The sequence below is a fragment of the Leptonotus elevatus genome, chromosome 2, assembly GCF_054856555.1.
Source record: "Leptonotus elevatus isolate MCC_2025b chromosome 2, RoL_Lele_1.0, whole genome shotgun sequence".
Lineage (NCBI taxonomy): Eukaryota > Metazoa > Chordata > Actinopteri > Syngnathiformes > Syngnathidae > Leptonotus > Leptonotus elevatus.
Genome location: NC_141240.1, coordinates 6,900,110 through 6,918,217, shown reverse-complemented (window position 1 = coordinate 6,918,217; position 18,108 = coordinate 6,900,110). Strand labels below are relative to the sequence as shown.

At 48.5% G+C, this 18,108-nt stretch overlaps 1 protein-coding gene across 1 annotated transcript; it reads right to left on the bottom strand.

Annotated features, from left to right (window-relative positions):
* Positions 1-3,263: 3,263 nt before the first annotated feature.
* On the bottom strand, positions 3,264-5,242 carry LOC147178293 (uncharacterized). The gene is made up of 5 exons (XM_086069150.1): positions 4,704-5,242; positions 4,576-4,626; positions 4,440-4,490; positions 4,335-4,367; positions 3,264-4,254 (listed from the first exon to the last, which is right to left on the bottom strand). Exons 1-5 carry the CDS (start codon positions 4,872-4,874, stop codon positions 4,159-4,161), a joined length of 402 nt encoding a protein of 133 aa, XP_085925276.1. The 5' UTR covers positions 4,875-5,242; the 3' UTR covers positions 3,264-4,158.
* Positions 5,243-18,108: the final 12,866 nt, after the last annotated feature.

Below are 18,108 nucleotides of genomic sequence, written 5' to 3'. Positions count from 1 at the left end.
GTGGGGGCCACTTGAATCCCGGGTTCCTGCCCAAGAAAGGAAAAAGCGAATAAGATATTTTGAGACAATCCTGCCCGATCTATCAGGGGTCACTAAGTGTGCAAAAGAGAACATGTCATATGGAATAAGCCTAGGATGAAGGCCGGAAGAGTGATGTGGCTTGAGGGACTGGCTCTGCAAGCCGCTTTGGTGCTTGAGGGGGCAGCGGTGGATGAGGGGCTTTGTCTACTTAGGCCACTGAAAGAGCAAAAGAGAACGTCATATGGAGTAAGTCTAGGATGAAGGTCGGAACAATGATGTGGAAGATCCGACGCCCAGCGGATCCCTCGAAAAGTATTGGTCGATATAGACAGCGGGGCGGTGGCCCAAAAGTCGGATCCCGCTAAGGAGGGTGTAATAACTCACCTGCCGAATTACCTGACCCTGGAAAAGGGTGGCGCTGGAGCATCGAGAGACATGTCAGAAATCATGAAAATTGTCACAGTAAAGGCTCGATTACGGGGAATGCAAGCCACTGTTGAGCTGGGTGCGAGCTCCGGTGGATGAAGAGTCTACTTGATTGGGTTGCCCTGCAGAGAAGGGAAAGATTAATGAGCCATGCTGAAAGAGGGATGGAACATGATTGGACCATTCAGCTGGCGTGCCGTGAATGCACTTGAGCCGTCTCCCTGCCTTCCCCTTCCCTTTGCCTTTGCCTTTTTTTCCCCCCGCATCCCGCTCCCGCCCCTCCCAGCGGACCGCCAGCTCGCGTCCCGAGATCCAACTACGAGCTTTTTAACTGCAGCAACTTTAAGATACGCTATTGCAGCTGGAATTACCGCGGCTGCTGGCACCAGACTTGCCCTCCAATAATTCCTCACCCAGGGGTTTGGAATGCGCTCATTCCCATTACAGGGCCTCAAAAGAGTCCTGTATTGTTATTTCCTGCCCCCTTTGGGGGGGAGGGCCGCCCCGCCCGCCGCCCTCCCGGGCGAGCCCTTCCCCGCGCCGGCCACCGTGCGAAGGCGGGCAGATGCGAGGGTGTCGGGCCGGCGGGCCGCGGCGGCGACTCTGGACGCGCGCCGGGCCCTTCCCGCGGATCACCCCAGCGAGCGGAGGTGGCTCCCCGCCACCCCCCTCCTCCTTCCGCCGAAGCAGTCGGGTGGGAGGGGGGTACAGAGGAACGCGGCCCGCCGAACCCGCGTGGGTTTTGGGTCTGATAAATGCATGCGTCCCCGGGGGTCGGCGCTCGTTTGCAGGGGTCGAAAACCCCCATTGAAATGAATGGCGGGGAACCAGGGGTCGAAATTCCCCATTGAAATGAATGGCGGGCGACCAGGGGTCGAAATTCCCCCATAGGAATGAATGGCGGGCGTTTTGCCCGGCCGGGGGAAAGAGCCCCGCGCGCCCAGTGCAAACGATCACGGAGAAGCCGGCGGGAGCCCCGGGGAGAGTTCTCTTTTCTGTGTGAAGGGCAGGGCGCCCTGGAATGGGTTTGCCCCGAGATAGGGGCCCGCGCCCTGGAAAGCGCGCCCAGCCCCGCTTCGCACCCCAGCCCGACCGACCCAGCCCTTAGAGCCAATCCTTGTCCCGAAGTTACGGATCTGACTTGCCGACTTCCCTTACCCGCCTTGTTCTAACATGCCCCCCTCTTTCCCCTCTTCCAAACGGGGGCACGCCGGGCGCCCAGGGGCTCTTTCCCCTCTTCCAACCGGGGGCACGCCGGGCCTGGTCCGCTGGAGCCCCGAAGAGAGGCACGCTCCTCCTCGTCCGCTGGAGCTCCGCCAACGGCCAGCAACAAGCCCCGAAGAGAGGCGCGCTCCTCCTGGTCCGCTGGAGCTCTGCCAACGGCCAATCAGGATGGGGAGCTTGAGGACCCAAATGCGCGAAGACAGGGCGAGGAGGCAGAGTTTCAATCAAAAAAGGGATTTTAATTTCTATAAAACAAAAGTGAGCTTCCAAATTACCAGGTAAACCAAAACTGGAAACTAAACATGAACCAAAACATGGGGAAAAGACAAGGCAAAAACGGGCAGCATAACATGGGGAAAAACAATGAACCGACACAGACAGAGGGGAGACAGCAGACTAAATACACAGACACTAACGACACAACAAGACACACCTGGGGCAAGACACAAGTGGCTGAAGGCATTGATTGGATCACACGAGGGAGGGCAGGATCACACTTAACTCTTTGACTGCCAGACGTTTTCAGAAAAGGGATGCCGTCAGTGCCAGCCGATTTAAGCATTTTGACTGATCTTTCAAGGTCCACAGAAAATGTTCTGTTTGGACTATGGAAACACACGTACTACCAAATGAAAGATTGGACTTTCATCTTTCATCAGAAAAAAAAGTTTGTTTCTATCTTATTCCGTTCTTTAGTAATCAACAATAGAAAATGGTTAGTTTCAGCCAATTTCGCCTTTTTTGGACCAAAATACGGAGAAATCAAGCTTTTAGTGAAACGATATTATTTCATGCATTCTAGTGAATTTTACACTTTTTGTCCATGAATGATGCCACAAACACCTAAATAGTGCTTTACTTCTATAAAACACTACCACCAAGAATGAAAAAGTGTTTTTTGATAGCAAAATAACAGTTTATTTACATTCAACAGTGTAATACAACAAACGTGTGCAACTGTGCAACTGTGCATGTGTGGTGTGTGCATGTGTTTCTATTTACAATTCTGTGGATGTTTCAACTACACAAGTTTTTTTTTGGTGTGGTATATAGTGTAACATTGCCCTGGGTGCAAGGGGACGCAGCAGGATTTGCACCACAGATTTGTTTCGCTGCGAATGCCCCTTCGAGTGCAGACCCTACACTTTCTTGCTGGCTTTTTTTTCCGGGGGGTAGCAGGTATGTATTGCAGTGTGTGTTTTGCCATGTTGCCATCAAGTCGACTTTCAGGATCGTTATACGGTGACCTGGTGTTCTGTCTGGCTTCCTCATGTCCTTCTGTTTGTATGTTTGTAGCAATGTCCTCCTCCTGGTCCTGTGGTAAGAGCCACCCTCTCACCACCTGCTGGATAAACTCCAAAAAATGCTGACATTTGCCAGGATGTTTAGCTTTGTACAGGATGAAGGCATTGAACAAACATATTTGAAACAGATAGGCAACAAATTTTTTGTGCCATTTCAATGTCTTCCTCGTGAATGGGTGATAAGAAATGTTTTGATCCATCTTATCCACGCCATTCATTGTGGAATTGTAGTCCAAAACACATACAGGTTTCGGGAAAGGCACTCTTTTGTTTAGTGCCTTCCGCCACACATCAACTGTCCGCATTTCATCTTTGTGAAAAGTAGTCACCATCCTCAACAAACGCTTGTCCTGCCATGCCACAACCAACACATTTGTGTTGTGTCTCACCAATTTCCCCCCCACCCCAAGGCCAGTGTTTGTAAGAGAAGTGATCTCATTTGGTTCACCCCTATTTTTTCTCAGTGTTCCACAAACATTTGTACGTGCTGCCAGGAGACGTTCACACAACCCAATTGAATTATAAAAATTGTCCATAAAGAGCGTGTACCCATTTCCTGGCAGACGATCTAGCAAATTAAACACGGTATCCGGCAGAGAACAACTAGTACCAACATAAGGTTGCATATTAAAACAATATCCTGTTTGGGAGTCACACAGGATGTATGACTTAATTCCATATTTGATTGGTTTTTGGGGGTTGTAAACTTTAAACGATAGACGGCCCTGAAAATTCATCATTCCCTCATCAATACATACATTCCTACCGGGTTGGAACAGTTCTTTAAATTTATTTACAATATGGTTGAACACAGGGCGGATTTTAAATAATTTGTCATCTGAACTATGTCTCTCATTATTGTTAAAATGTAGGTAACTCCAGATAAGCTGGAAGCGGTTTCGAGGCATCGCGCGACTGAAAAAGGGTGTGGTTTCAATTTCATCCTGAGTCCAATACATTTCTATACTGGGCTTTTTTATATACCCAGTAAGAAATTGGAGTGCAAAAAATGTTTTCAATTCTAATACAGACACTGGCTTCCAAGCACGACTCCTGCAGTGTGGCAGACTTTCAGTCTGCTTCTGCATGGATTGACGTGCATATAAATTTGTTTGATCAGCAATGTGCTGGAGAAGTTCGTTTGAGATGAATAGTTGCAGGAAGTCAGCTGGCAGGGTTGAATTTAGCTCTGCTGCGGCACCCCTTGGTCCTGGAGTTTCAGTAAACAGGAATGTGTTTGGCTGCCAGCCTGTTTCATGCCAGCCAGAACTTTTGGGATCTGCAAATATACATTTCAATATCATATATTTATTTTAGATCAGTGTGAAGCAATATATATATATAAATATATATGTTTACCTTTTTTCTTGGATCCACTGGTTGATGCACATTCTGTAAATTATAGAAGACATTTACCATCAAATATTTTACTCGTGCTGAGTTGGAGAATCATTTTTTTTTTACCTTTATTCTGCTCACTGTGAGACGCGTCACCTTGAGCCCGACGAGCTGCAGCTGAAAGAAATATATACAATTACAATCATATCGAAAGACCGTTTTCTTTTGTTGTTGCAGTGTATTGAAAACACGTTTTTTATACCTCTCTTTGTCGTGGAAACTGTAGGTTGTCGCTGTGAGCACGATCCACGATCTATGAATTGTACATTCACGTTACACGAGGTGCTAGCAGCGTGCCGGAAAAGTATCTCATAGCAAGTTTGCGCTTACCTTCACAGTCTTCTGCGGATGAAATGCTGTCCGAATCACTTTCTCGAAGATCCGACTGTACCCACTCCTCCGAAGAATAGCCATCCGACTCGGGGTACTCTTCGTCGTCCGAATCAACGTCCGCGTTTGCAGAAGTACTTGGACGTGCACCACGTTTTCCGGCGTTAGCATCGCTAACCGGCGTCGCTTTAAGACGTGGCCGAAGACGTCGCGTCAAAGCCGCAACTTCGGCGTCAACCTCGTTGTCGCCATCATCATCATCGCCACCAACATTCAATTTAGCACTGGTTTCTTTTTGAAAATACCGATCAAGCGTGAGCTGCTTTCCACCGGTCGTCATTTTTGCTTTCTCTTCCTCCATGCTTTTTGCTTTCTCCATTATCCTCTCCACTCCACTCTAGCTCCGCCTCACCTTTTATACCGACGCCCACGGTGGGCGGCACACCCAAAGTGCAAGGAGAGTCATCGCTGCCATCTAGAGGCCAAAACGAGTCATTAAACTTACTTGATCTGCTTGATATTTTCAGCACAGCTGCCCAAGGCTTCCCTCCACCCGTTTCCAAAAAAAAAAAAAAAAAACATAGGGGACGTCTTTTAACGTCCTCGGCGCCCTTCCCTAGGTTTATGCTAAACGTTTTATAACGTTTATGGCAGTCAAAGAGTTAAACAAGACCAAGGGAGACACACAAGGAAAACAGAACCCAAAACATGACACCTACATTGTGTGGCTTTGAAAGTGAAGGCAAGTGAGATCAGATCTACTTACAGAAAGTCAATTGTAAACTGTTCCACACTGCCTCGTGAGCGCCACGTTGGGTTTGTGCTCATGAGGGGGACCAAAAATAAAGAAAAATGAATGAATGAAGGGACTGACAAAATAAAAATGAATGAATGAAGGGACCGAATGGAGCGTAAGCAGACTAAACCAAAACTATTAAACTGATCGGCTTTATCGTTCCAAACCGTTCCAAGCCCTATATATATATATATATATATATATATATATATATATATATATATATATATATATATATATATATATATATATATATATATATATATATATATTTATTTGGCCGAATTAATTAGTAATTACATAGCCCTGCCATAGGTCATTTAGATATCTTTAATATAACTCTTAGTATTCACAACACATCAAAGTAGTTTTAACTACACAATAAATCGCATGCAAGGCAGACACTTAAATATTACACTGCATTGTTATCAACTGTTAAAAACAAAACAAACAAACTATTCAGCACCTTGACTTTTGAAAACCTGCCAACACGTATGGTAATGCATCTTATTGCTTTTGCTTGGCAGTCTTTCAAAGTACTATTTTGTATGACTTGGCGTAAGTAGCTTTTTTTCATGAAATTTGTTGTCAAACTCAAACAAAGGAGTAAGAGACAAGACAGAATTAAGGGCAGACAAGGGAGGGGCCGCAAAATGAATGACAACAGCAGTGCTGTTTGTTGTTTTCACTGCCTTTTAAGCGGTTAAGGAAATAGATGGATATTTTAGGAGCAAAGCAGAAAGGAGACAACAAAATTTCGATCTGCAGGTGGATCACTCAAGTCTCACAGAGCAAGATGCAACTTCTGTTTATAAGATACAGGCTAGAAATTAGTCATCTTGTTGCCCAAGCAACATTATAATCCAAATTATATGTGGCCTTGTGAGCCTTGAGGCTGAAACATGGGCAGGTCCAAAAATTAAAAGACCATAAAGGTTGTTTTTTTTGCACATGAAAGTTGAGCAGCCTCCATGTTACTGATCTCATCTTCCCATCCAGTCCATTTTTTTTTTCCACACCACCGTTCTCACTATAGCACAATTTACATAAAGTATGTGTTTTCAACCTACGGTGCTGCGTGATTTGTCACTCCGCATCAGAAATTAGACCAAACTTTTAATTTTGTGTGACATTTAACCCTCAGCTCCGCTGCACTCACCACCCTTCAACCTGAAATGTCAAAGTGTGTGTTTACAGAGCTGTGCCTATAGATATGAGGATTAGGTGTTCTGGTGTGGCCAGTTTTGTGTGTGCATGCACATTTGTCACGCACATAAAGACCTAAGTGATCAATTGTGGAAGATTGTGGGGATTCTGAGCAATGTTTTTCTTTTGTCCTCATTGGCCAACATGACTCGTGCTTTTCTGTTGTGAATGATGGATTGTTTTGTACATTCCCAAACACATACCTTAAGGGTTGGTATCCCTGAAAGTTTGTAATAACATTTGAGTTCTGCCCATGTTCTGGGGGCTAATTTGTACACGTGGGAGAGTGACAACGATAGGAAGCGACGCGGGACGCATGGAAGCGGTCGGCTAATGCCAGCTTTTATTCAAGCTGCACCCTGGAGGTGAAGAAAACTAAGCGTGGTGATGGCTTGTCAGCTGCGGGTTCTTGAGGCAAAAAAAAGTCTGAACTAATTAATTAATCTTTCACAAGACACACAGGGAGATAATAGAGGCTGCTGTCTTCTGACGTCTAAAGGTACATGTTTTATCTACAACAATACCCTGCAGACATGACATCACCCATATCTCTTATGTACTTTTTGAAAAGTCTTTTTTTCAAACACAACCTCTTGAATAACTGCTGGGATGCATCAAATAACTGTGCACACTGACTAATTTTCAACAGGGGCAGCACTGACCTTTTGTTCAGGATATTGCGCAAGTTGCCATGGCAGCATGGCTGTTTGTGTACTCGGTCGCTGGAGGACGTGCGATTGCTGCATATGGCAGGGTGGCACATGGCTGCAAGTGAGCGCCCTGACAGCAAACGTCAGAAATGTCAGCACAATAATGCTACGAAGGATGACTAGAAACTCATGGAATGCAAATGTATTTAAAGTTTTGTCTACTACACCACAATAGTTAATGCAATGCTAATGTGAGTTAATTAATTTGGGCAGCAGTGCAGGCTGGTGGAATTTTCGCCAGTGGGTGGGCGCCATAAAAATATTAGCTGTGGTCTTTTTACATCAAGAAGGAATAAAACTGCACCACCTGTATGCACTGTCAAGGGAGCTGTGATATATTTTAATTAGAAGATAACATTTGTATTCAATTTTTATGACCGTATTTTAATTGTAATTGTTGTCTTATAATTTATGTACTGTACACCACTTTCTTACAGCTGCAATTATTGTGCATGGCTGTATAAATGAAGTTGAGTTTTAACTAAAATATTACATGAAGTTCGAAAAGAAAGGTAATTCAAAGTCCAAAAATAAACACAAAGTTGTTGATCAAACGAACACACACAAACATAATTATCAACATTTACGGATAAAGCCATAATATGCTCCAAGTAGGCCGCTATCCTGTCACGGTATACAATAGATAGTATTCACTCTACTTTTGGCTTTTATTGGTTGTGTTGGGTTATTAACATTGTTTTTCAGTTTCGGTTTGTGTTTTGGCCGTTTTGGATTTAGTTGACTCAGTGTAGGCTCAATGAATGGAATTGTATTCTTGTCTGTGTTACTTTCATGAGGAAGGGCAACGAGTTCATACATTCATTCGCTATCTCTAAATGGGAGGGCCGGTCTCTACTGGTCGGAAGGGAGTCAGGCTTATTATTATTGTATTTTTTCTAATCTGATTTATACCCATGGGAACAGATTCTCTTGTATTCGCTGAGTTGTGGCCGGGTGTGTTGTGGGCTGATGGGAGGAGACTTCTAGTCTCCCACTTTTCTGAATAAGTATTGATGCCCCACGTTGGACGAGACAGACAACCTGATAGAACACGGCTTCAGTGTCATCAGCCTTTTGTCCTCAGAAGCTTCTGATAATTATTTACCTTTGCAAAGGGACTTCTTCACCAGGATCTCACCATTCAGTTAATTGAACACGCAAAGAGTACAATACTTAATATTGTCTACTCTAACATTTGCTATGTGGATTTATCATTTGTGAATTTGAGGTGAAGAATATTGGGTTATTTTTAATCCAAGTTAGCTAGTTCCCCGATTGCACTAGCTACCAGCTCTAGCATGTTACAACAAAAAATACAAAAACATTGTTGATTCAGCACTTACTTTCTTATACTTTAACAACAATTTCAACTTTTCGGCTGCTGGGAAAGGAAAATAAGAGACCTTAAGGAAGGCATTGGTAGATATCTCAAAATTAGACATCTTGATCACCAGATCTATTTTTAGCCAGAGCTAGCGGCTCACGTATATCACGATCACATTATGATAAAAGCATTTTAACCGTCTTACAATAACACTTAACCTTAATCAAAATGGTCAGAACACACTTTGGGAGACTTTGTCGGTTGGAAATAGCTTTGATTTATCTTTGCAATTCCGGACACTTCTTTGTCAGTTCCCATTCGACATTCCATGGACCCGTGAACGGCACACAATGTGGGAGCAAATTACGTCATGTGAATCTATACCTGACTAATGCCTTTCATAAGAAAAAAACGGTTGCCCTTTGTCCTGTAGGCCTAGGTAATTTTGTTGAGAAAAATAAGATTAAATCCATAATTCCATCACACGTAATCTTATCCATGCGGCCCAGACTCCACGATGTTCTGACTGCACCCAAAGCGGAAGCATGTCATTGTTTGAGATGCCAGAGATAAACAAATTAGTTTTGCTCATCAATAGTTATTAATATGTATACTGCTCATCTAGAAACATGGACTGTACATCTGTTTTTAAGTATTTATATTATAGTATTTCATTTTAATTATTTAAATTTTGTCTCAGCTGCCACTGGTGGGAAGGTTAAATATTGCTATTTCTGTGTTTCTGCCTAGACATTTTGAAAATAACTTAACAGAATAGACAGGAAATTTAAATTCACAAGCTTCTTTTACTTCAATCTGCTTTGCAGTCAATAGAGCCTGTAGTTCAACTTTTTTCCCTTCCAAATCAACATTTCTTAATGGGATTAATTACATTTGGATTATTTTCTTTAATATTAATATTATTAACTGGCAGTAATAAAGTATACATTTTGTTAAAACAAATACTATTTGAAACCTTTTTAAGGGGTGCCTCAATTACTTATTGATTAATGATTTATTATGCTTTTACAACAGGGCTCGGTCTCTATCCATAAAGGAGGGGTAATAAACTTTGTTTTGAAGATGAATCCTATTCTTAATCCTTATTCTTAAAAACATTAACTGTCACACGAGTCACAACTTGATAATAAGCATATTCCAGCTAATCAGCCAACATAGCTGTCTAGCCGCTAGCACAAGAAGCTAGCATAAAAGTCTACATCTTCACACAGTTTTCCTTTCCATCTGTCAATTTTCTACATAAATTATCCTTATTCTGTTTATGACCACAAATGATTGGAGGCAGTCTACACCCTGGACTGATCGCCAGTTATCCGTTTAGCATAGAGAGGTGGATAACCATTTCCACTCACATTCACACTGTCAATGAGTGGGTACTGAAAAAAAGCTGCCTATATAGTTCGGCGAGTGAATCACTACGTCATCAGTGACAGCACAAAACAAATGTACTCTAATGTACTACAGTATATGACAAATCAGAGACTATCCGAACCAAAGTTTATGCATGTTATAACCTCCGCCCTCCCAACTGAACCCCCTGCAAACCCTTCGCCACCCCAGACAGTCCCTGTCGAGAGCAATGATCCTCACTATTACACTATTGACAATTCCGAAATTACGTCAGAAGTCAAAATGGCGGTCTTATGCTGTATTTGAGGCAGTGTTAATTTTGACAAGACATTTTAGTTTTAGTTATAGTCTTGACTAAAATGTATACATTTTTTTAGTCAGAATGCTGTCATTTGATTGTATTTTAGTTTTAATCCAATTTTAGGCAACGAAAATAAAGAGAATACAAAATAAATTTGTAAAAATTAATTTCCCCTCCGCGAGTCATCACCTTATCGTGGTGGAGGGGTTTGCGTGTCTCAATGAGCCTAGGAGCTATGTTGTCTGGGGCTTCATGCCCCTGGTAGGGTCACCCATGGCAAACAAGTCCTAGGTGAGGGACCAGACAAAGCATGGCTCAAAAGACCCCAATGATGAACACAAACTTTGGATCTTTGTTTCCCTTGCCCGGATGCGGGTCACCGGGGTCCCCATCTGGAGCTAGGCCTGGAGGTGGGGCTCGAAGGCGAGCGTCTGGTGGCCGGTACCCATGGGGCCCGGCCGGGCACAGCCAGCGGTAAGGGATGCCGTCAAGCTGAAGAAGGAGTCCTATTGGGCCTTTTTGGCCTGTGGGACTCCGGAGGCTGCTGACAAGTACCGGCTGGCCAAGCGGAATGTGGTTTTGGCGGTCGCTGAGGCAAAAACTCGGACATGGGAGGAGTTCGGTGAGGCCATGGAAAACGACTTCCGGACAGTTTCGAGTTAATTCTGTTCCACCATCCGGCGTCTCAGGAGAGGAAAGCAGTGCGCCATTAACACTGCGTATAGTGGAGATGGGGCGCTGTTGACCTCGACTTGGGACGTCGTGAATCGGTGGGGAGAATACTTCGAAGACCTCCTCAATTCCACCGACACACCTTCCTTTGAGGAAGCAGGGTCTGGGAACTCTGAGGTAGGCTCCCCTATCTCTGGGGTCGAAGTCACTGAGGTGGTTGGAAAGATTCTCGGTGGCATGGCCCCAGGGGTGGATGAGATCCGCCCGGAGTTCCTAAAGGCTCTGGATGTTGTGGGGCTGTCGTGGTTGACACGTCTCTACAACATCGCGTGGACATCTGGGACAGTGCCTCTGGATTGGCAGACCGGGGTGGTGGTCCCCCTTTTTAAGAAGGGGGACCGGAGGGTGTGTTCCAACTTTAGAGGTATAACACTCCTCAGCCTCCCAGGTAAGTTCTATTCAGGGGTGCTGGAGAGGAGGGTCCGTTGGGAAGTCTAATCTTGGATTCAGGAGGAACAGTGTGGTTTTCGTCCCGGCCTTGGAACAGTGGACCAGCTCTACACCCTCAGCAGGGTCCTCGAGGGTGCAAGGGAGTTCGCCCAACCAGTCCACATGTGCTTTGTGGACTTGGAGAAGGCGTTTGACCGTGTCCCTCGGGGAGTCCTGTGGGGGGTGCTTCGGGAGTATGGGGTACCAAGCCCCCTGATACGGGCTATTCAGTCCCTGTATGACCGATGTCAGAGTTTGGTCCGCATTGCCGACAGTAAGTCGAATTCGTTTCTTGTGAGGGTTGGACTCCACCAAGGTTGCCCTTTGTCACCGATTCTGTTATAACTTTTATGGACGGAATTTCTAGGCGTAGCCGAGGCGTTGAGGGGGTCCGGTTTGGTGGCATTGCATCTCTGCTTTTCGCAGATGATGTGGTGCTGTTGGCTTCTTCAAGCCGTGATCTCCAGCTCTCACAGCAGACAGGCTCTGAGGGTCTGGGACCCGTCGGGTCGGCAACTGGCGAGACTGTTTACGACGTGGTTGGTGCGTGGAGTCATCCCCAGGGCTTTCAAGAAGTGTAGGACGCGGCTGCTACCCAAGACTTCTGACCGGGTTGAGCTGGGTACGGTCTCAGGGTGGAGGCCAGTGACTATTGGGCCGGCGGTGGCGGGACTGTTTAGTCGAATCATGACGATGAGGTTATCGCGAGCCTGTCCGATTGATCCTAGGCAGCGTGGCTTCGTGGAGGCCTCGAGCGGGTGCGCCGAAAATCTGTTGATCCTGGACCGATTAATCAGGCGCTCGAGGACGGAGCGAGTACCACTGGCAGTTGTGTTTCTGGATTTTGCGAAGGCTTTTGACTCAGTGTCCCATGAGCATATCCTGTGTGCTCTGGAGCATCGGGGCGTGGACAAGCACGTTATCGAGTTGGTCCGGAACTCGTATGTAGATTGCTCGACCAGCGTGGGCTGTGGGGGCGCCAATACCCAGCCCATAAGAATGGAGGTTGGAGTCAAGCAAGGAGACCCAATGTCACCACTGCTATTCAACCTTGCTATGGACCCTCTCATCCATAGCCTCGAACGCTCAGGACTAGGACTACGCTGGGAGGATCGTCAGATCACCACGCTGGCCTTTGCCGATGATCTGGTCCTGGTGAGTGGCTCAAGGGAGGGCATGAAGGGGAGCCTCGAGATAGTGTCCGAATTCTGCCAACTTACAGGACTCGCTGTTCAGCCAAAGAAATGCCATGGTTTCTGGATGGAAGGAAGCATGATTGGTGATTGCAAACCATGGGTAATCAATGGTAAGGATATCCATATGATTGGAGTGGGAGAATCAGTGGGTTACCTGGGAGTCCAGGTAGGACCGGGAAAAGGCATAATTCCTAAAGACCCCACTAAAGATATGCAGACATGGCTAGAACGAATCTCTAGGGCTCCCCTAAAGCCTCCACAGCGCATGAGAATTCTTAACTCGTTTGCCCTCCCTAGGCTTCTCTATCAGGCTGATCTAGGGAAGGTCCCGGTAACAGTGCTAGCTCAAGTCGACAGACTGGTTAGAATAACTGTGAAGAAATGGCTCCACATTGCAATGTCCACGAGCAATGGATTTCTCTACTCAAGAACGAGAGATGGAGGTATGGGACTTCTCAGATTAGAAAAACTAGTCACGTCAATAAAGGTGAGGCGCACCTGGAAAATGCTGGAGTCTCCCGACCCTTGGGTGAGAGTCCTGGCAAAAGAGATGATAGGGCATCCTGACTGGAAAAAGTGGTGGGTGAAGGCCGGAGGGAATCTGAGTGATACACCGATGATCGGTGATGGGGATATCACTCAGGTGACTGCCAGAGAGACGCCTAGTTTCCCAGACTGGCGTCGCGAGAAAAGCCTGTCCTGGTCGGCTACACAGGTTCAGGGTGTGGGCGCGGACATGTTCCGAGGTGACAGGCTTAGCAATTCGTGGCTTGCGGATCCCATGGCTGTGGGGTTCAGGCAGCGCCATTTTTTGGTTGGGCTGGCACTAAGGGCGGGTGTGTACCCCACTCGGGAGTTCCTGGTGAGGGGTAGGAGCAAAATAGGAGCAGCCTGTAGACGCTGTCAGGCAGAGCTAGAATCGTGCTCACACATTTTGGGTAACTGCGCTTATACCCAAATAAACAGAATCAAACGGCACAATAAGGTGTGTGAGCTCTTGGCCACTGAGGCTGAGCGTTATGGCTGGGTCGTGACCAGGGAGCTTCGTGTGAAGATTCCTGAGGGCGACCTCAGGATCCCTGACCTGGTTTGCGTGCGCGGCCATGATGTTCTGGTCTTGGATGTGACTATCCGGTACGAGATGGACTACGACAGCCTCGTCCGGGCGGCAGGGGAAAAGGTGACCCACTACAAACCAGTGGTGGCCCTGATTGTTAAGCTGGTTGGAGGACGTGATGTGCAGGTGATGGGCTTTCCGATGGGAGCCCGGGGAAAGTGGCCCCCAATGAATTCTGCTGTGCTCATGGCTCTGGGAGTCCCCAAAAGCAGATCGCGTGAGTTTGCCAAGCTGATGAGCCGAAGGACATTGCTATATTCTATCGATGTACTGGCAGCGTTCTGCCGGAAGGAATAATGGAGGTAACAACGGAAGCATGTTCAGGTGAACCAGTGGCGATGTGCTGAGGTATGCTCCGAAATACCAATCCAAGCACATGAATAAAGGCCCAGATATCTGGGTGGGGGGGGGGGGGGGCTACTTAAACATCGGGCTAAAGTCCAGGGAAGGACAACGATAAGTCCATGGAGAAGGCCGGTATATAAAAATAAAAAAAATAGGGGTACCAGGGGACGGGCTCTGCAAGCCGCTTCGGTGCTTGAGGGAGCAATGGTGGATGAGGGGTTCCGTCTGCTTGGGTCTCTAAGTGTGCAAGACTGAACATGTCATAAGGAGTAAGCCCAGGAGGAAGGCCGGAAGGGTGATGTGGTTTGAGGGACTGGCTCTGCAAGCCACCTCGTTGCTTGGGGGGGGGGGGGGGGGGGGGGGGCAGCGGTGGATGAGGGGCTTTGTCTACTTAGGTCACTATGATGGAAGAATAGAACAGGTCAGAATGAGTAAGCCTAGGATGAAGGCCGGAAGATCGATGTGGCTTGAGGGACTGGATCTGCAAGCCACTTCGGTGCTTGAGGGGGCAGCGGTGGATGAGGGGTTTGTCTACTTGGGTCACTAAGAGATCAAGAGAGAACATGTCATATGGAGCGAGCCCACGATGAAGGCTGGAAGGGAATGGGGCTCGAAGGACGGGCTCTGCAAGCCACCTTGATGCTGGAGGGGGCAAGGGTGGATGAGGTGCTTTGTCTATTTGGGTGACTAAGAGGGCTAATGAGAACATGTCATATGGAGTAAGTTGAGGATGAAGGCCGAATTAAGAAGGTGGAAGATCCGACGCCCAGAGGATCTCGGGAAGGGTGTTGGTCGATATAGACAGCAGGTCGGTGGCCTGAAAGTCGGAAACCGCCAACGAGTGTGTAACAACCCGCCTGCCGAATCAACTGACCCTGGAAAGAGATGGCGCTGGAGCGTCGGGAGACATGTCGAAACTAAGGGAGAAATACGGGTGTGGGGGATCTGGCGACGGGCTTGGTGCTCTTGAACCCTGGTCGGTCAGGAGCGCTATAGGCTGCGCCGTCGGTCTTCTGCACTCCCATTTGTAGGATGTAGTGGGTAGGAGACCCTGCGCGATGGGGGGGCTCCTGGCCGCAGGGTGATCAAGCAGTGGTCAGAGGGCGAACGATAAAGGTGGTGACCTCTGTAGTGATGTCCCTGGAAGCTGGATACGGATGGGTTTGGGAGGCTTTCAGCCTGTTGAAGCTCGGCGAGATATCTGTGATTTTTGTCATGATTCTGCCAGTACGAAGATTGACTACTTGTTGGAGAAGGCGCCGTGACGATCTGTGCCGGAGGAACCGGGGGCACCCTCCTAGGAGGCAACGCGGGAATGTTCGGGACTTTGCGTAGCACTCGATGACGGTTTGTATGCACGACACACACGTACATACCTACACGTCGACGGCCGTACAGAAAAACGCCGAAAAGCCACGTCGGAGGCGCCGTCGCCAAGAGCAGCGCCCAGCGGTAACACAGGTGTCCTAAAGCGAGCTCAGGGAGGACAGAAACCTCCCGCGGAGCAGAAGGGCAAAAGCTCGCTTGATCTAGATTTTCAGTATGAGTACAGACCGTGAAAGCGGGGCCTCACGATCCTCACGCCAGCGGGGCCGCCGCGCAGAGCCGTTCGATACCGGGCCGGGGTGCGCCCGGACGATGGGCGCACCCTCTCCGGCTTCACCACCGCATGTTTGTAGAGAGCTTGGTGCTAAATGACTTGCAGACGACCTGATTCTGGGTCGGGGTTTCATACGTAGCAGAGCAGCTCCCTCGCTGCGATCTATTGAAAGTCAGCCCTCGATCCAAGTTTTTGTCGGCCAGACCCCTCTCCCCTCTCTCCGTCTCCTTCCCCCGCCTCCTATCCTATCCTATCCTATCCTATCCTATCCTATCCTATCCTATCCTATCCTATCCTTCTCTTTCCGCCGTCGGCGGTCCGCGGTCGCTCTGCGGGGGCTCCTGGGTCCGCGGGTCCGCTGTCCGCGGTCCTCTTTTCCCTCTTCCAACCGGGGGCACGCCGGGCACCCAGGGGCTCTCTTCGGGGCTCCAGCGGACCAGGGGGAGCGCACCTCTCTTCGGGGCTTGTTGCTGGCCGTTGGCGGAGCTGCCGGGCGCCCAGGGGCGCGGGCGGAGGGGTGTGTCTGAGTGCGTGTGCCGAACCAGGAGGAGCGCGCCTCTCTTCGGGGCTTGTTGCTGGCCGTTGGCGGAGCTCCAGGGAGCCGGGCGCCCAGGGGTGCGGGCGGAGGGGTTTGTGTGAATGCGTGTGCCGGACCAGGAGGAGCGCGCCTCTCTTCGGGGCTTGTTGCTGGCCGTTGGCGGGGCTCCAGCGGACCAGGGGGAGCGCGCCTCTCTTCGGGGCTTGTTGCTGACCGTTGGCGGAGCTCCAGCGGACCAGGAGAAGCCGGGCGTTGGAGTTGCCCTGGCAGGGGGGCCTCCTCCACTAGCAAACCTCCATGAGCAGCAGGGCCCGTCAGCTGCGCCAAAAAGTCCCACAGAACCACACGCGGGCGACCAGGGGTCGAAATTCACCCATAGGAATGAATGGCGGGCGATCAGGGGTTGAAATTCACCCATAGAAATGAATGGCGGGCGACCAGGGGTCGAAATTCACCCATAGGAATGAATGGCGGGCGACCAGGGGTCGAAATTCACCATAGGAATGAATGGCGGACGACCAGGGGTCGAAGTCCCCCATTGAAATGAATGGCGGGCGACCAGGGGTCGAAGTCCCCCATTGAAATGAATGGCGGGCGACCAGGGGGGTCGAAGTCCCCCATTGAAATGAATGGCGGGCGACCAGGGGTCGAAGTCCGCCATTGGAATGAATGGCGGGCGACCAGGGGTCGAAATCCCCCATTGGAATGAATGGCGGGCGACCAGGGGTCGAATTCCCCCATTGGAATGAATGGCGGGCGACCAGGGGTCGAAATCCCCCCATAGGAATGAATGGCGGGCTACCAGGGGTCGAAATCCCCCATTGAAATGAATGGCGGGCGACCAGGGGTCGAAATCCCCCATTGATCGGATCGGTCCGTTGTAGTGAAGAAGGAGCTGAGCCGAAAGGCAAAGCTCTCGATTTACCGGTCAATCTACATTCCTGCCCTCACCTATGGTCACGAGCTGTGAGTCGTGACCAAAAGAACAAGATCCCGGATACAAGCGGCCAAAATGAGTTTCCTCCGCAGGGTAGCCGGGCTCTCCCTTAGAGATAGGGTGAGAAGCTTGATCATCCGGGAGGGACTCAGTGTAGAGCCGCTACTCCTTCGTGTTGAGAGGAACCAGTTGAGGTGGCTCGGGCATCTGGTTCGGATGCCTCCTGGACGCCTCCCTTGGGAGGTGTTCCGGGCATGTCCCACTGGCGGGAAGCCCCGGGGACGACCCAGGACACGCTGGAGAGATTACGTCTCTCGGCTGGCCTGGGAACACCTTGTGATCCCGTCGGAGGAGCTGGCTGAAGTGGCTGGGGAGAGGGAAGTCTGGGCTTCCCTGCTAAAGCTGCTGCCCCCGCAACCCGACCCCGGATAAGCGGTAGATGATGGATGGATGGATGGAAAAATAAATTTACAAAAAGTGCATAACTGCCTGAGATTAATCTTACAGCTGCACATTTAATCTAAACATTAAATAATGTGCAGTGAACATTTTCTGAGTGGTTCTTTTCTCCCAACCTTTCATTTCATTCCTTCTTCTGATTGGATTTTGTGAATTTTCACCACTGTGTTGTTTTCGTTTTGATTTTAGTCACTGACAAAACTGTCAGTCAATTTAGTTACCGTCATTGTCTCAATGAATGGCTTGTATTTTCGTTTAATTTTCATCTGGGAAAAAATTGTGACGAAAAATATGACAAAAATATTTAGTCTACGAAATTACCACTAATTCGAGGAGGGTTTGAA

Excerpts from the sequence above, each read along its gene's own strand:
- LOC147178293 (XM_086069150.1), bottom strand. The coding sequence starts at position 4,874 with ATGCTAACGCCGGAAAACGTGGTGCACGTCCAAGTACTTCTGCAAACG. Across the intron at positions 4,627-4,703 it reads ATCCGCAGAAGACTGTGAAG|ATCGTGGATCGTGCTCACAG; the intron begins GTAAGCGCAAAC and ends TACAATTCATAG. Across the intron at positions 4,491-4,575 it reads AGTTTCCACGACAAAGAGAG|CTGCAGCTCGTCGGGCTCAA; the intron begins GTATAAAAAACG and ends TATTTCTTTCAG.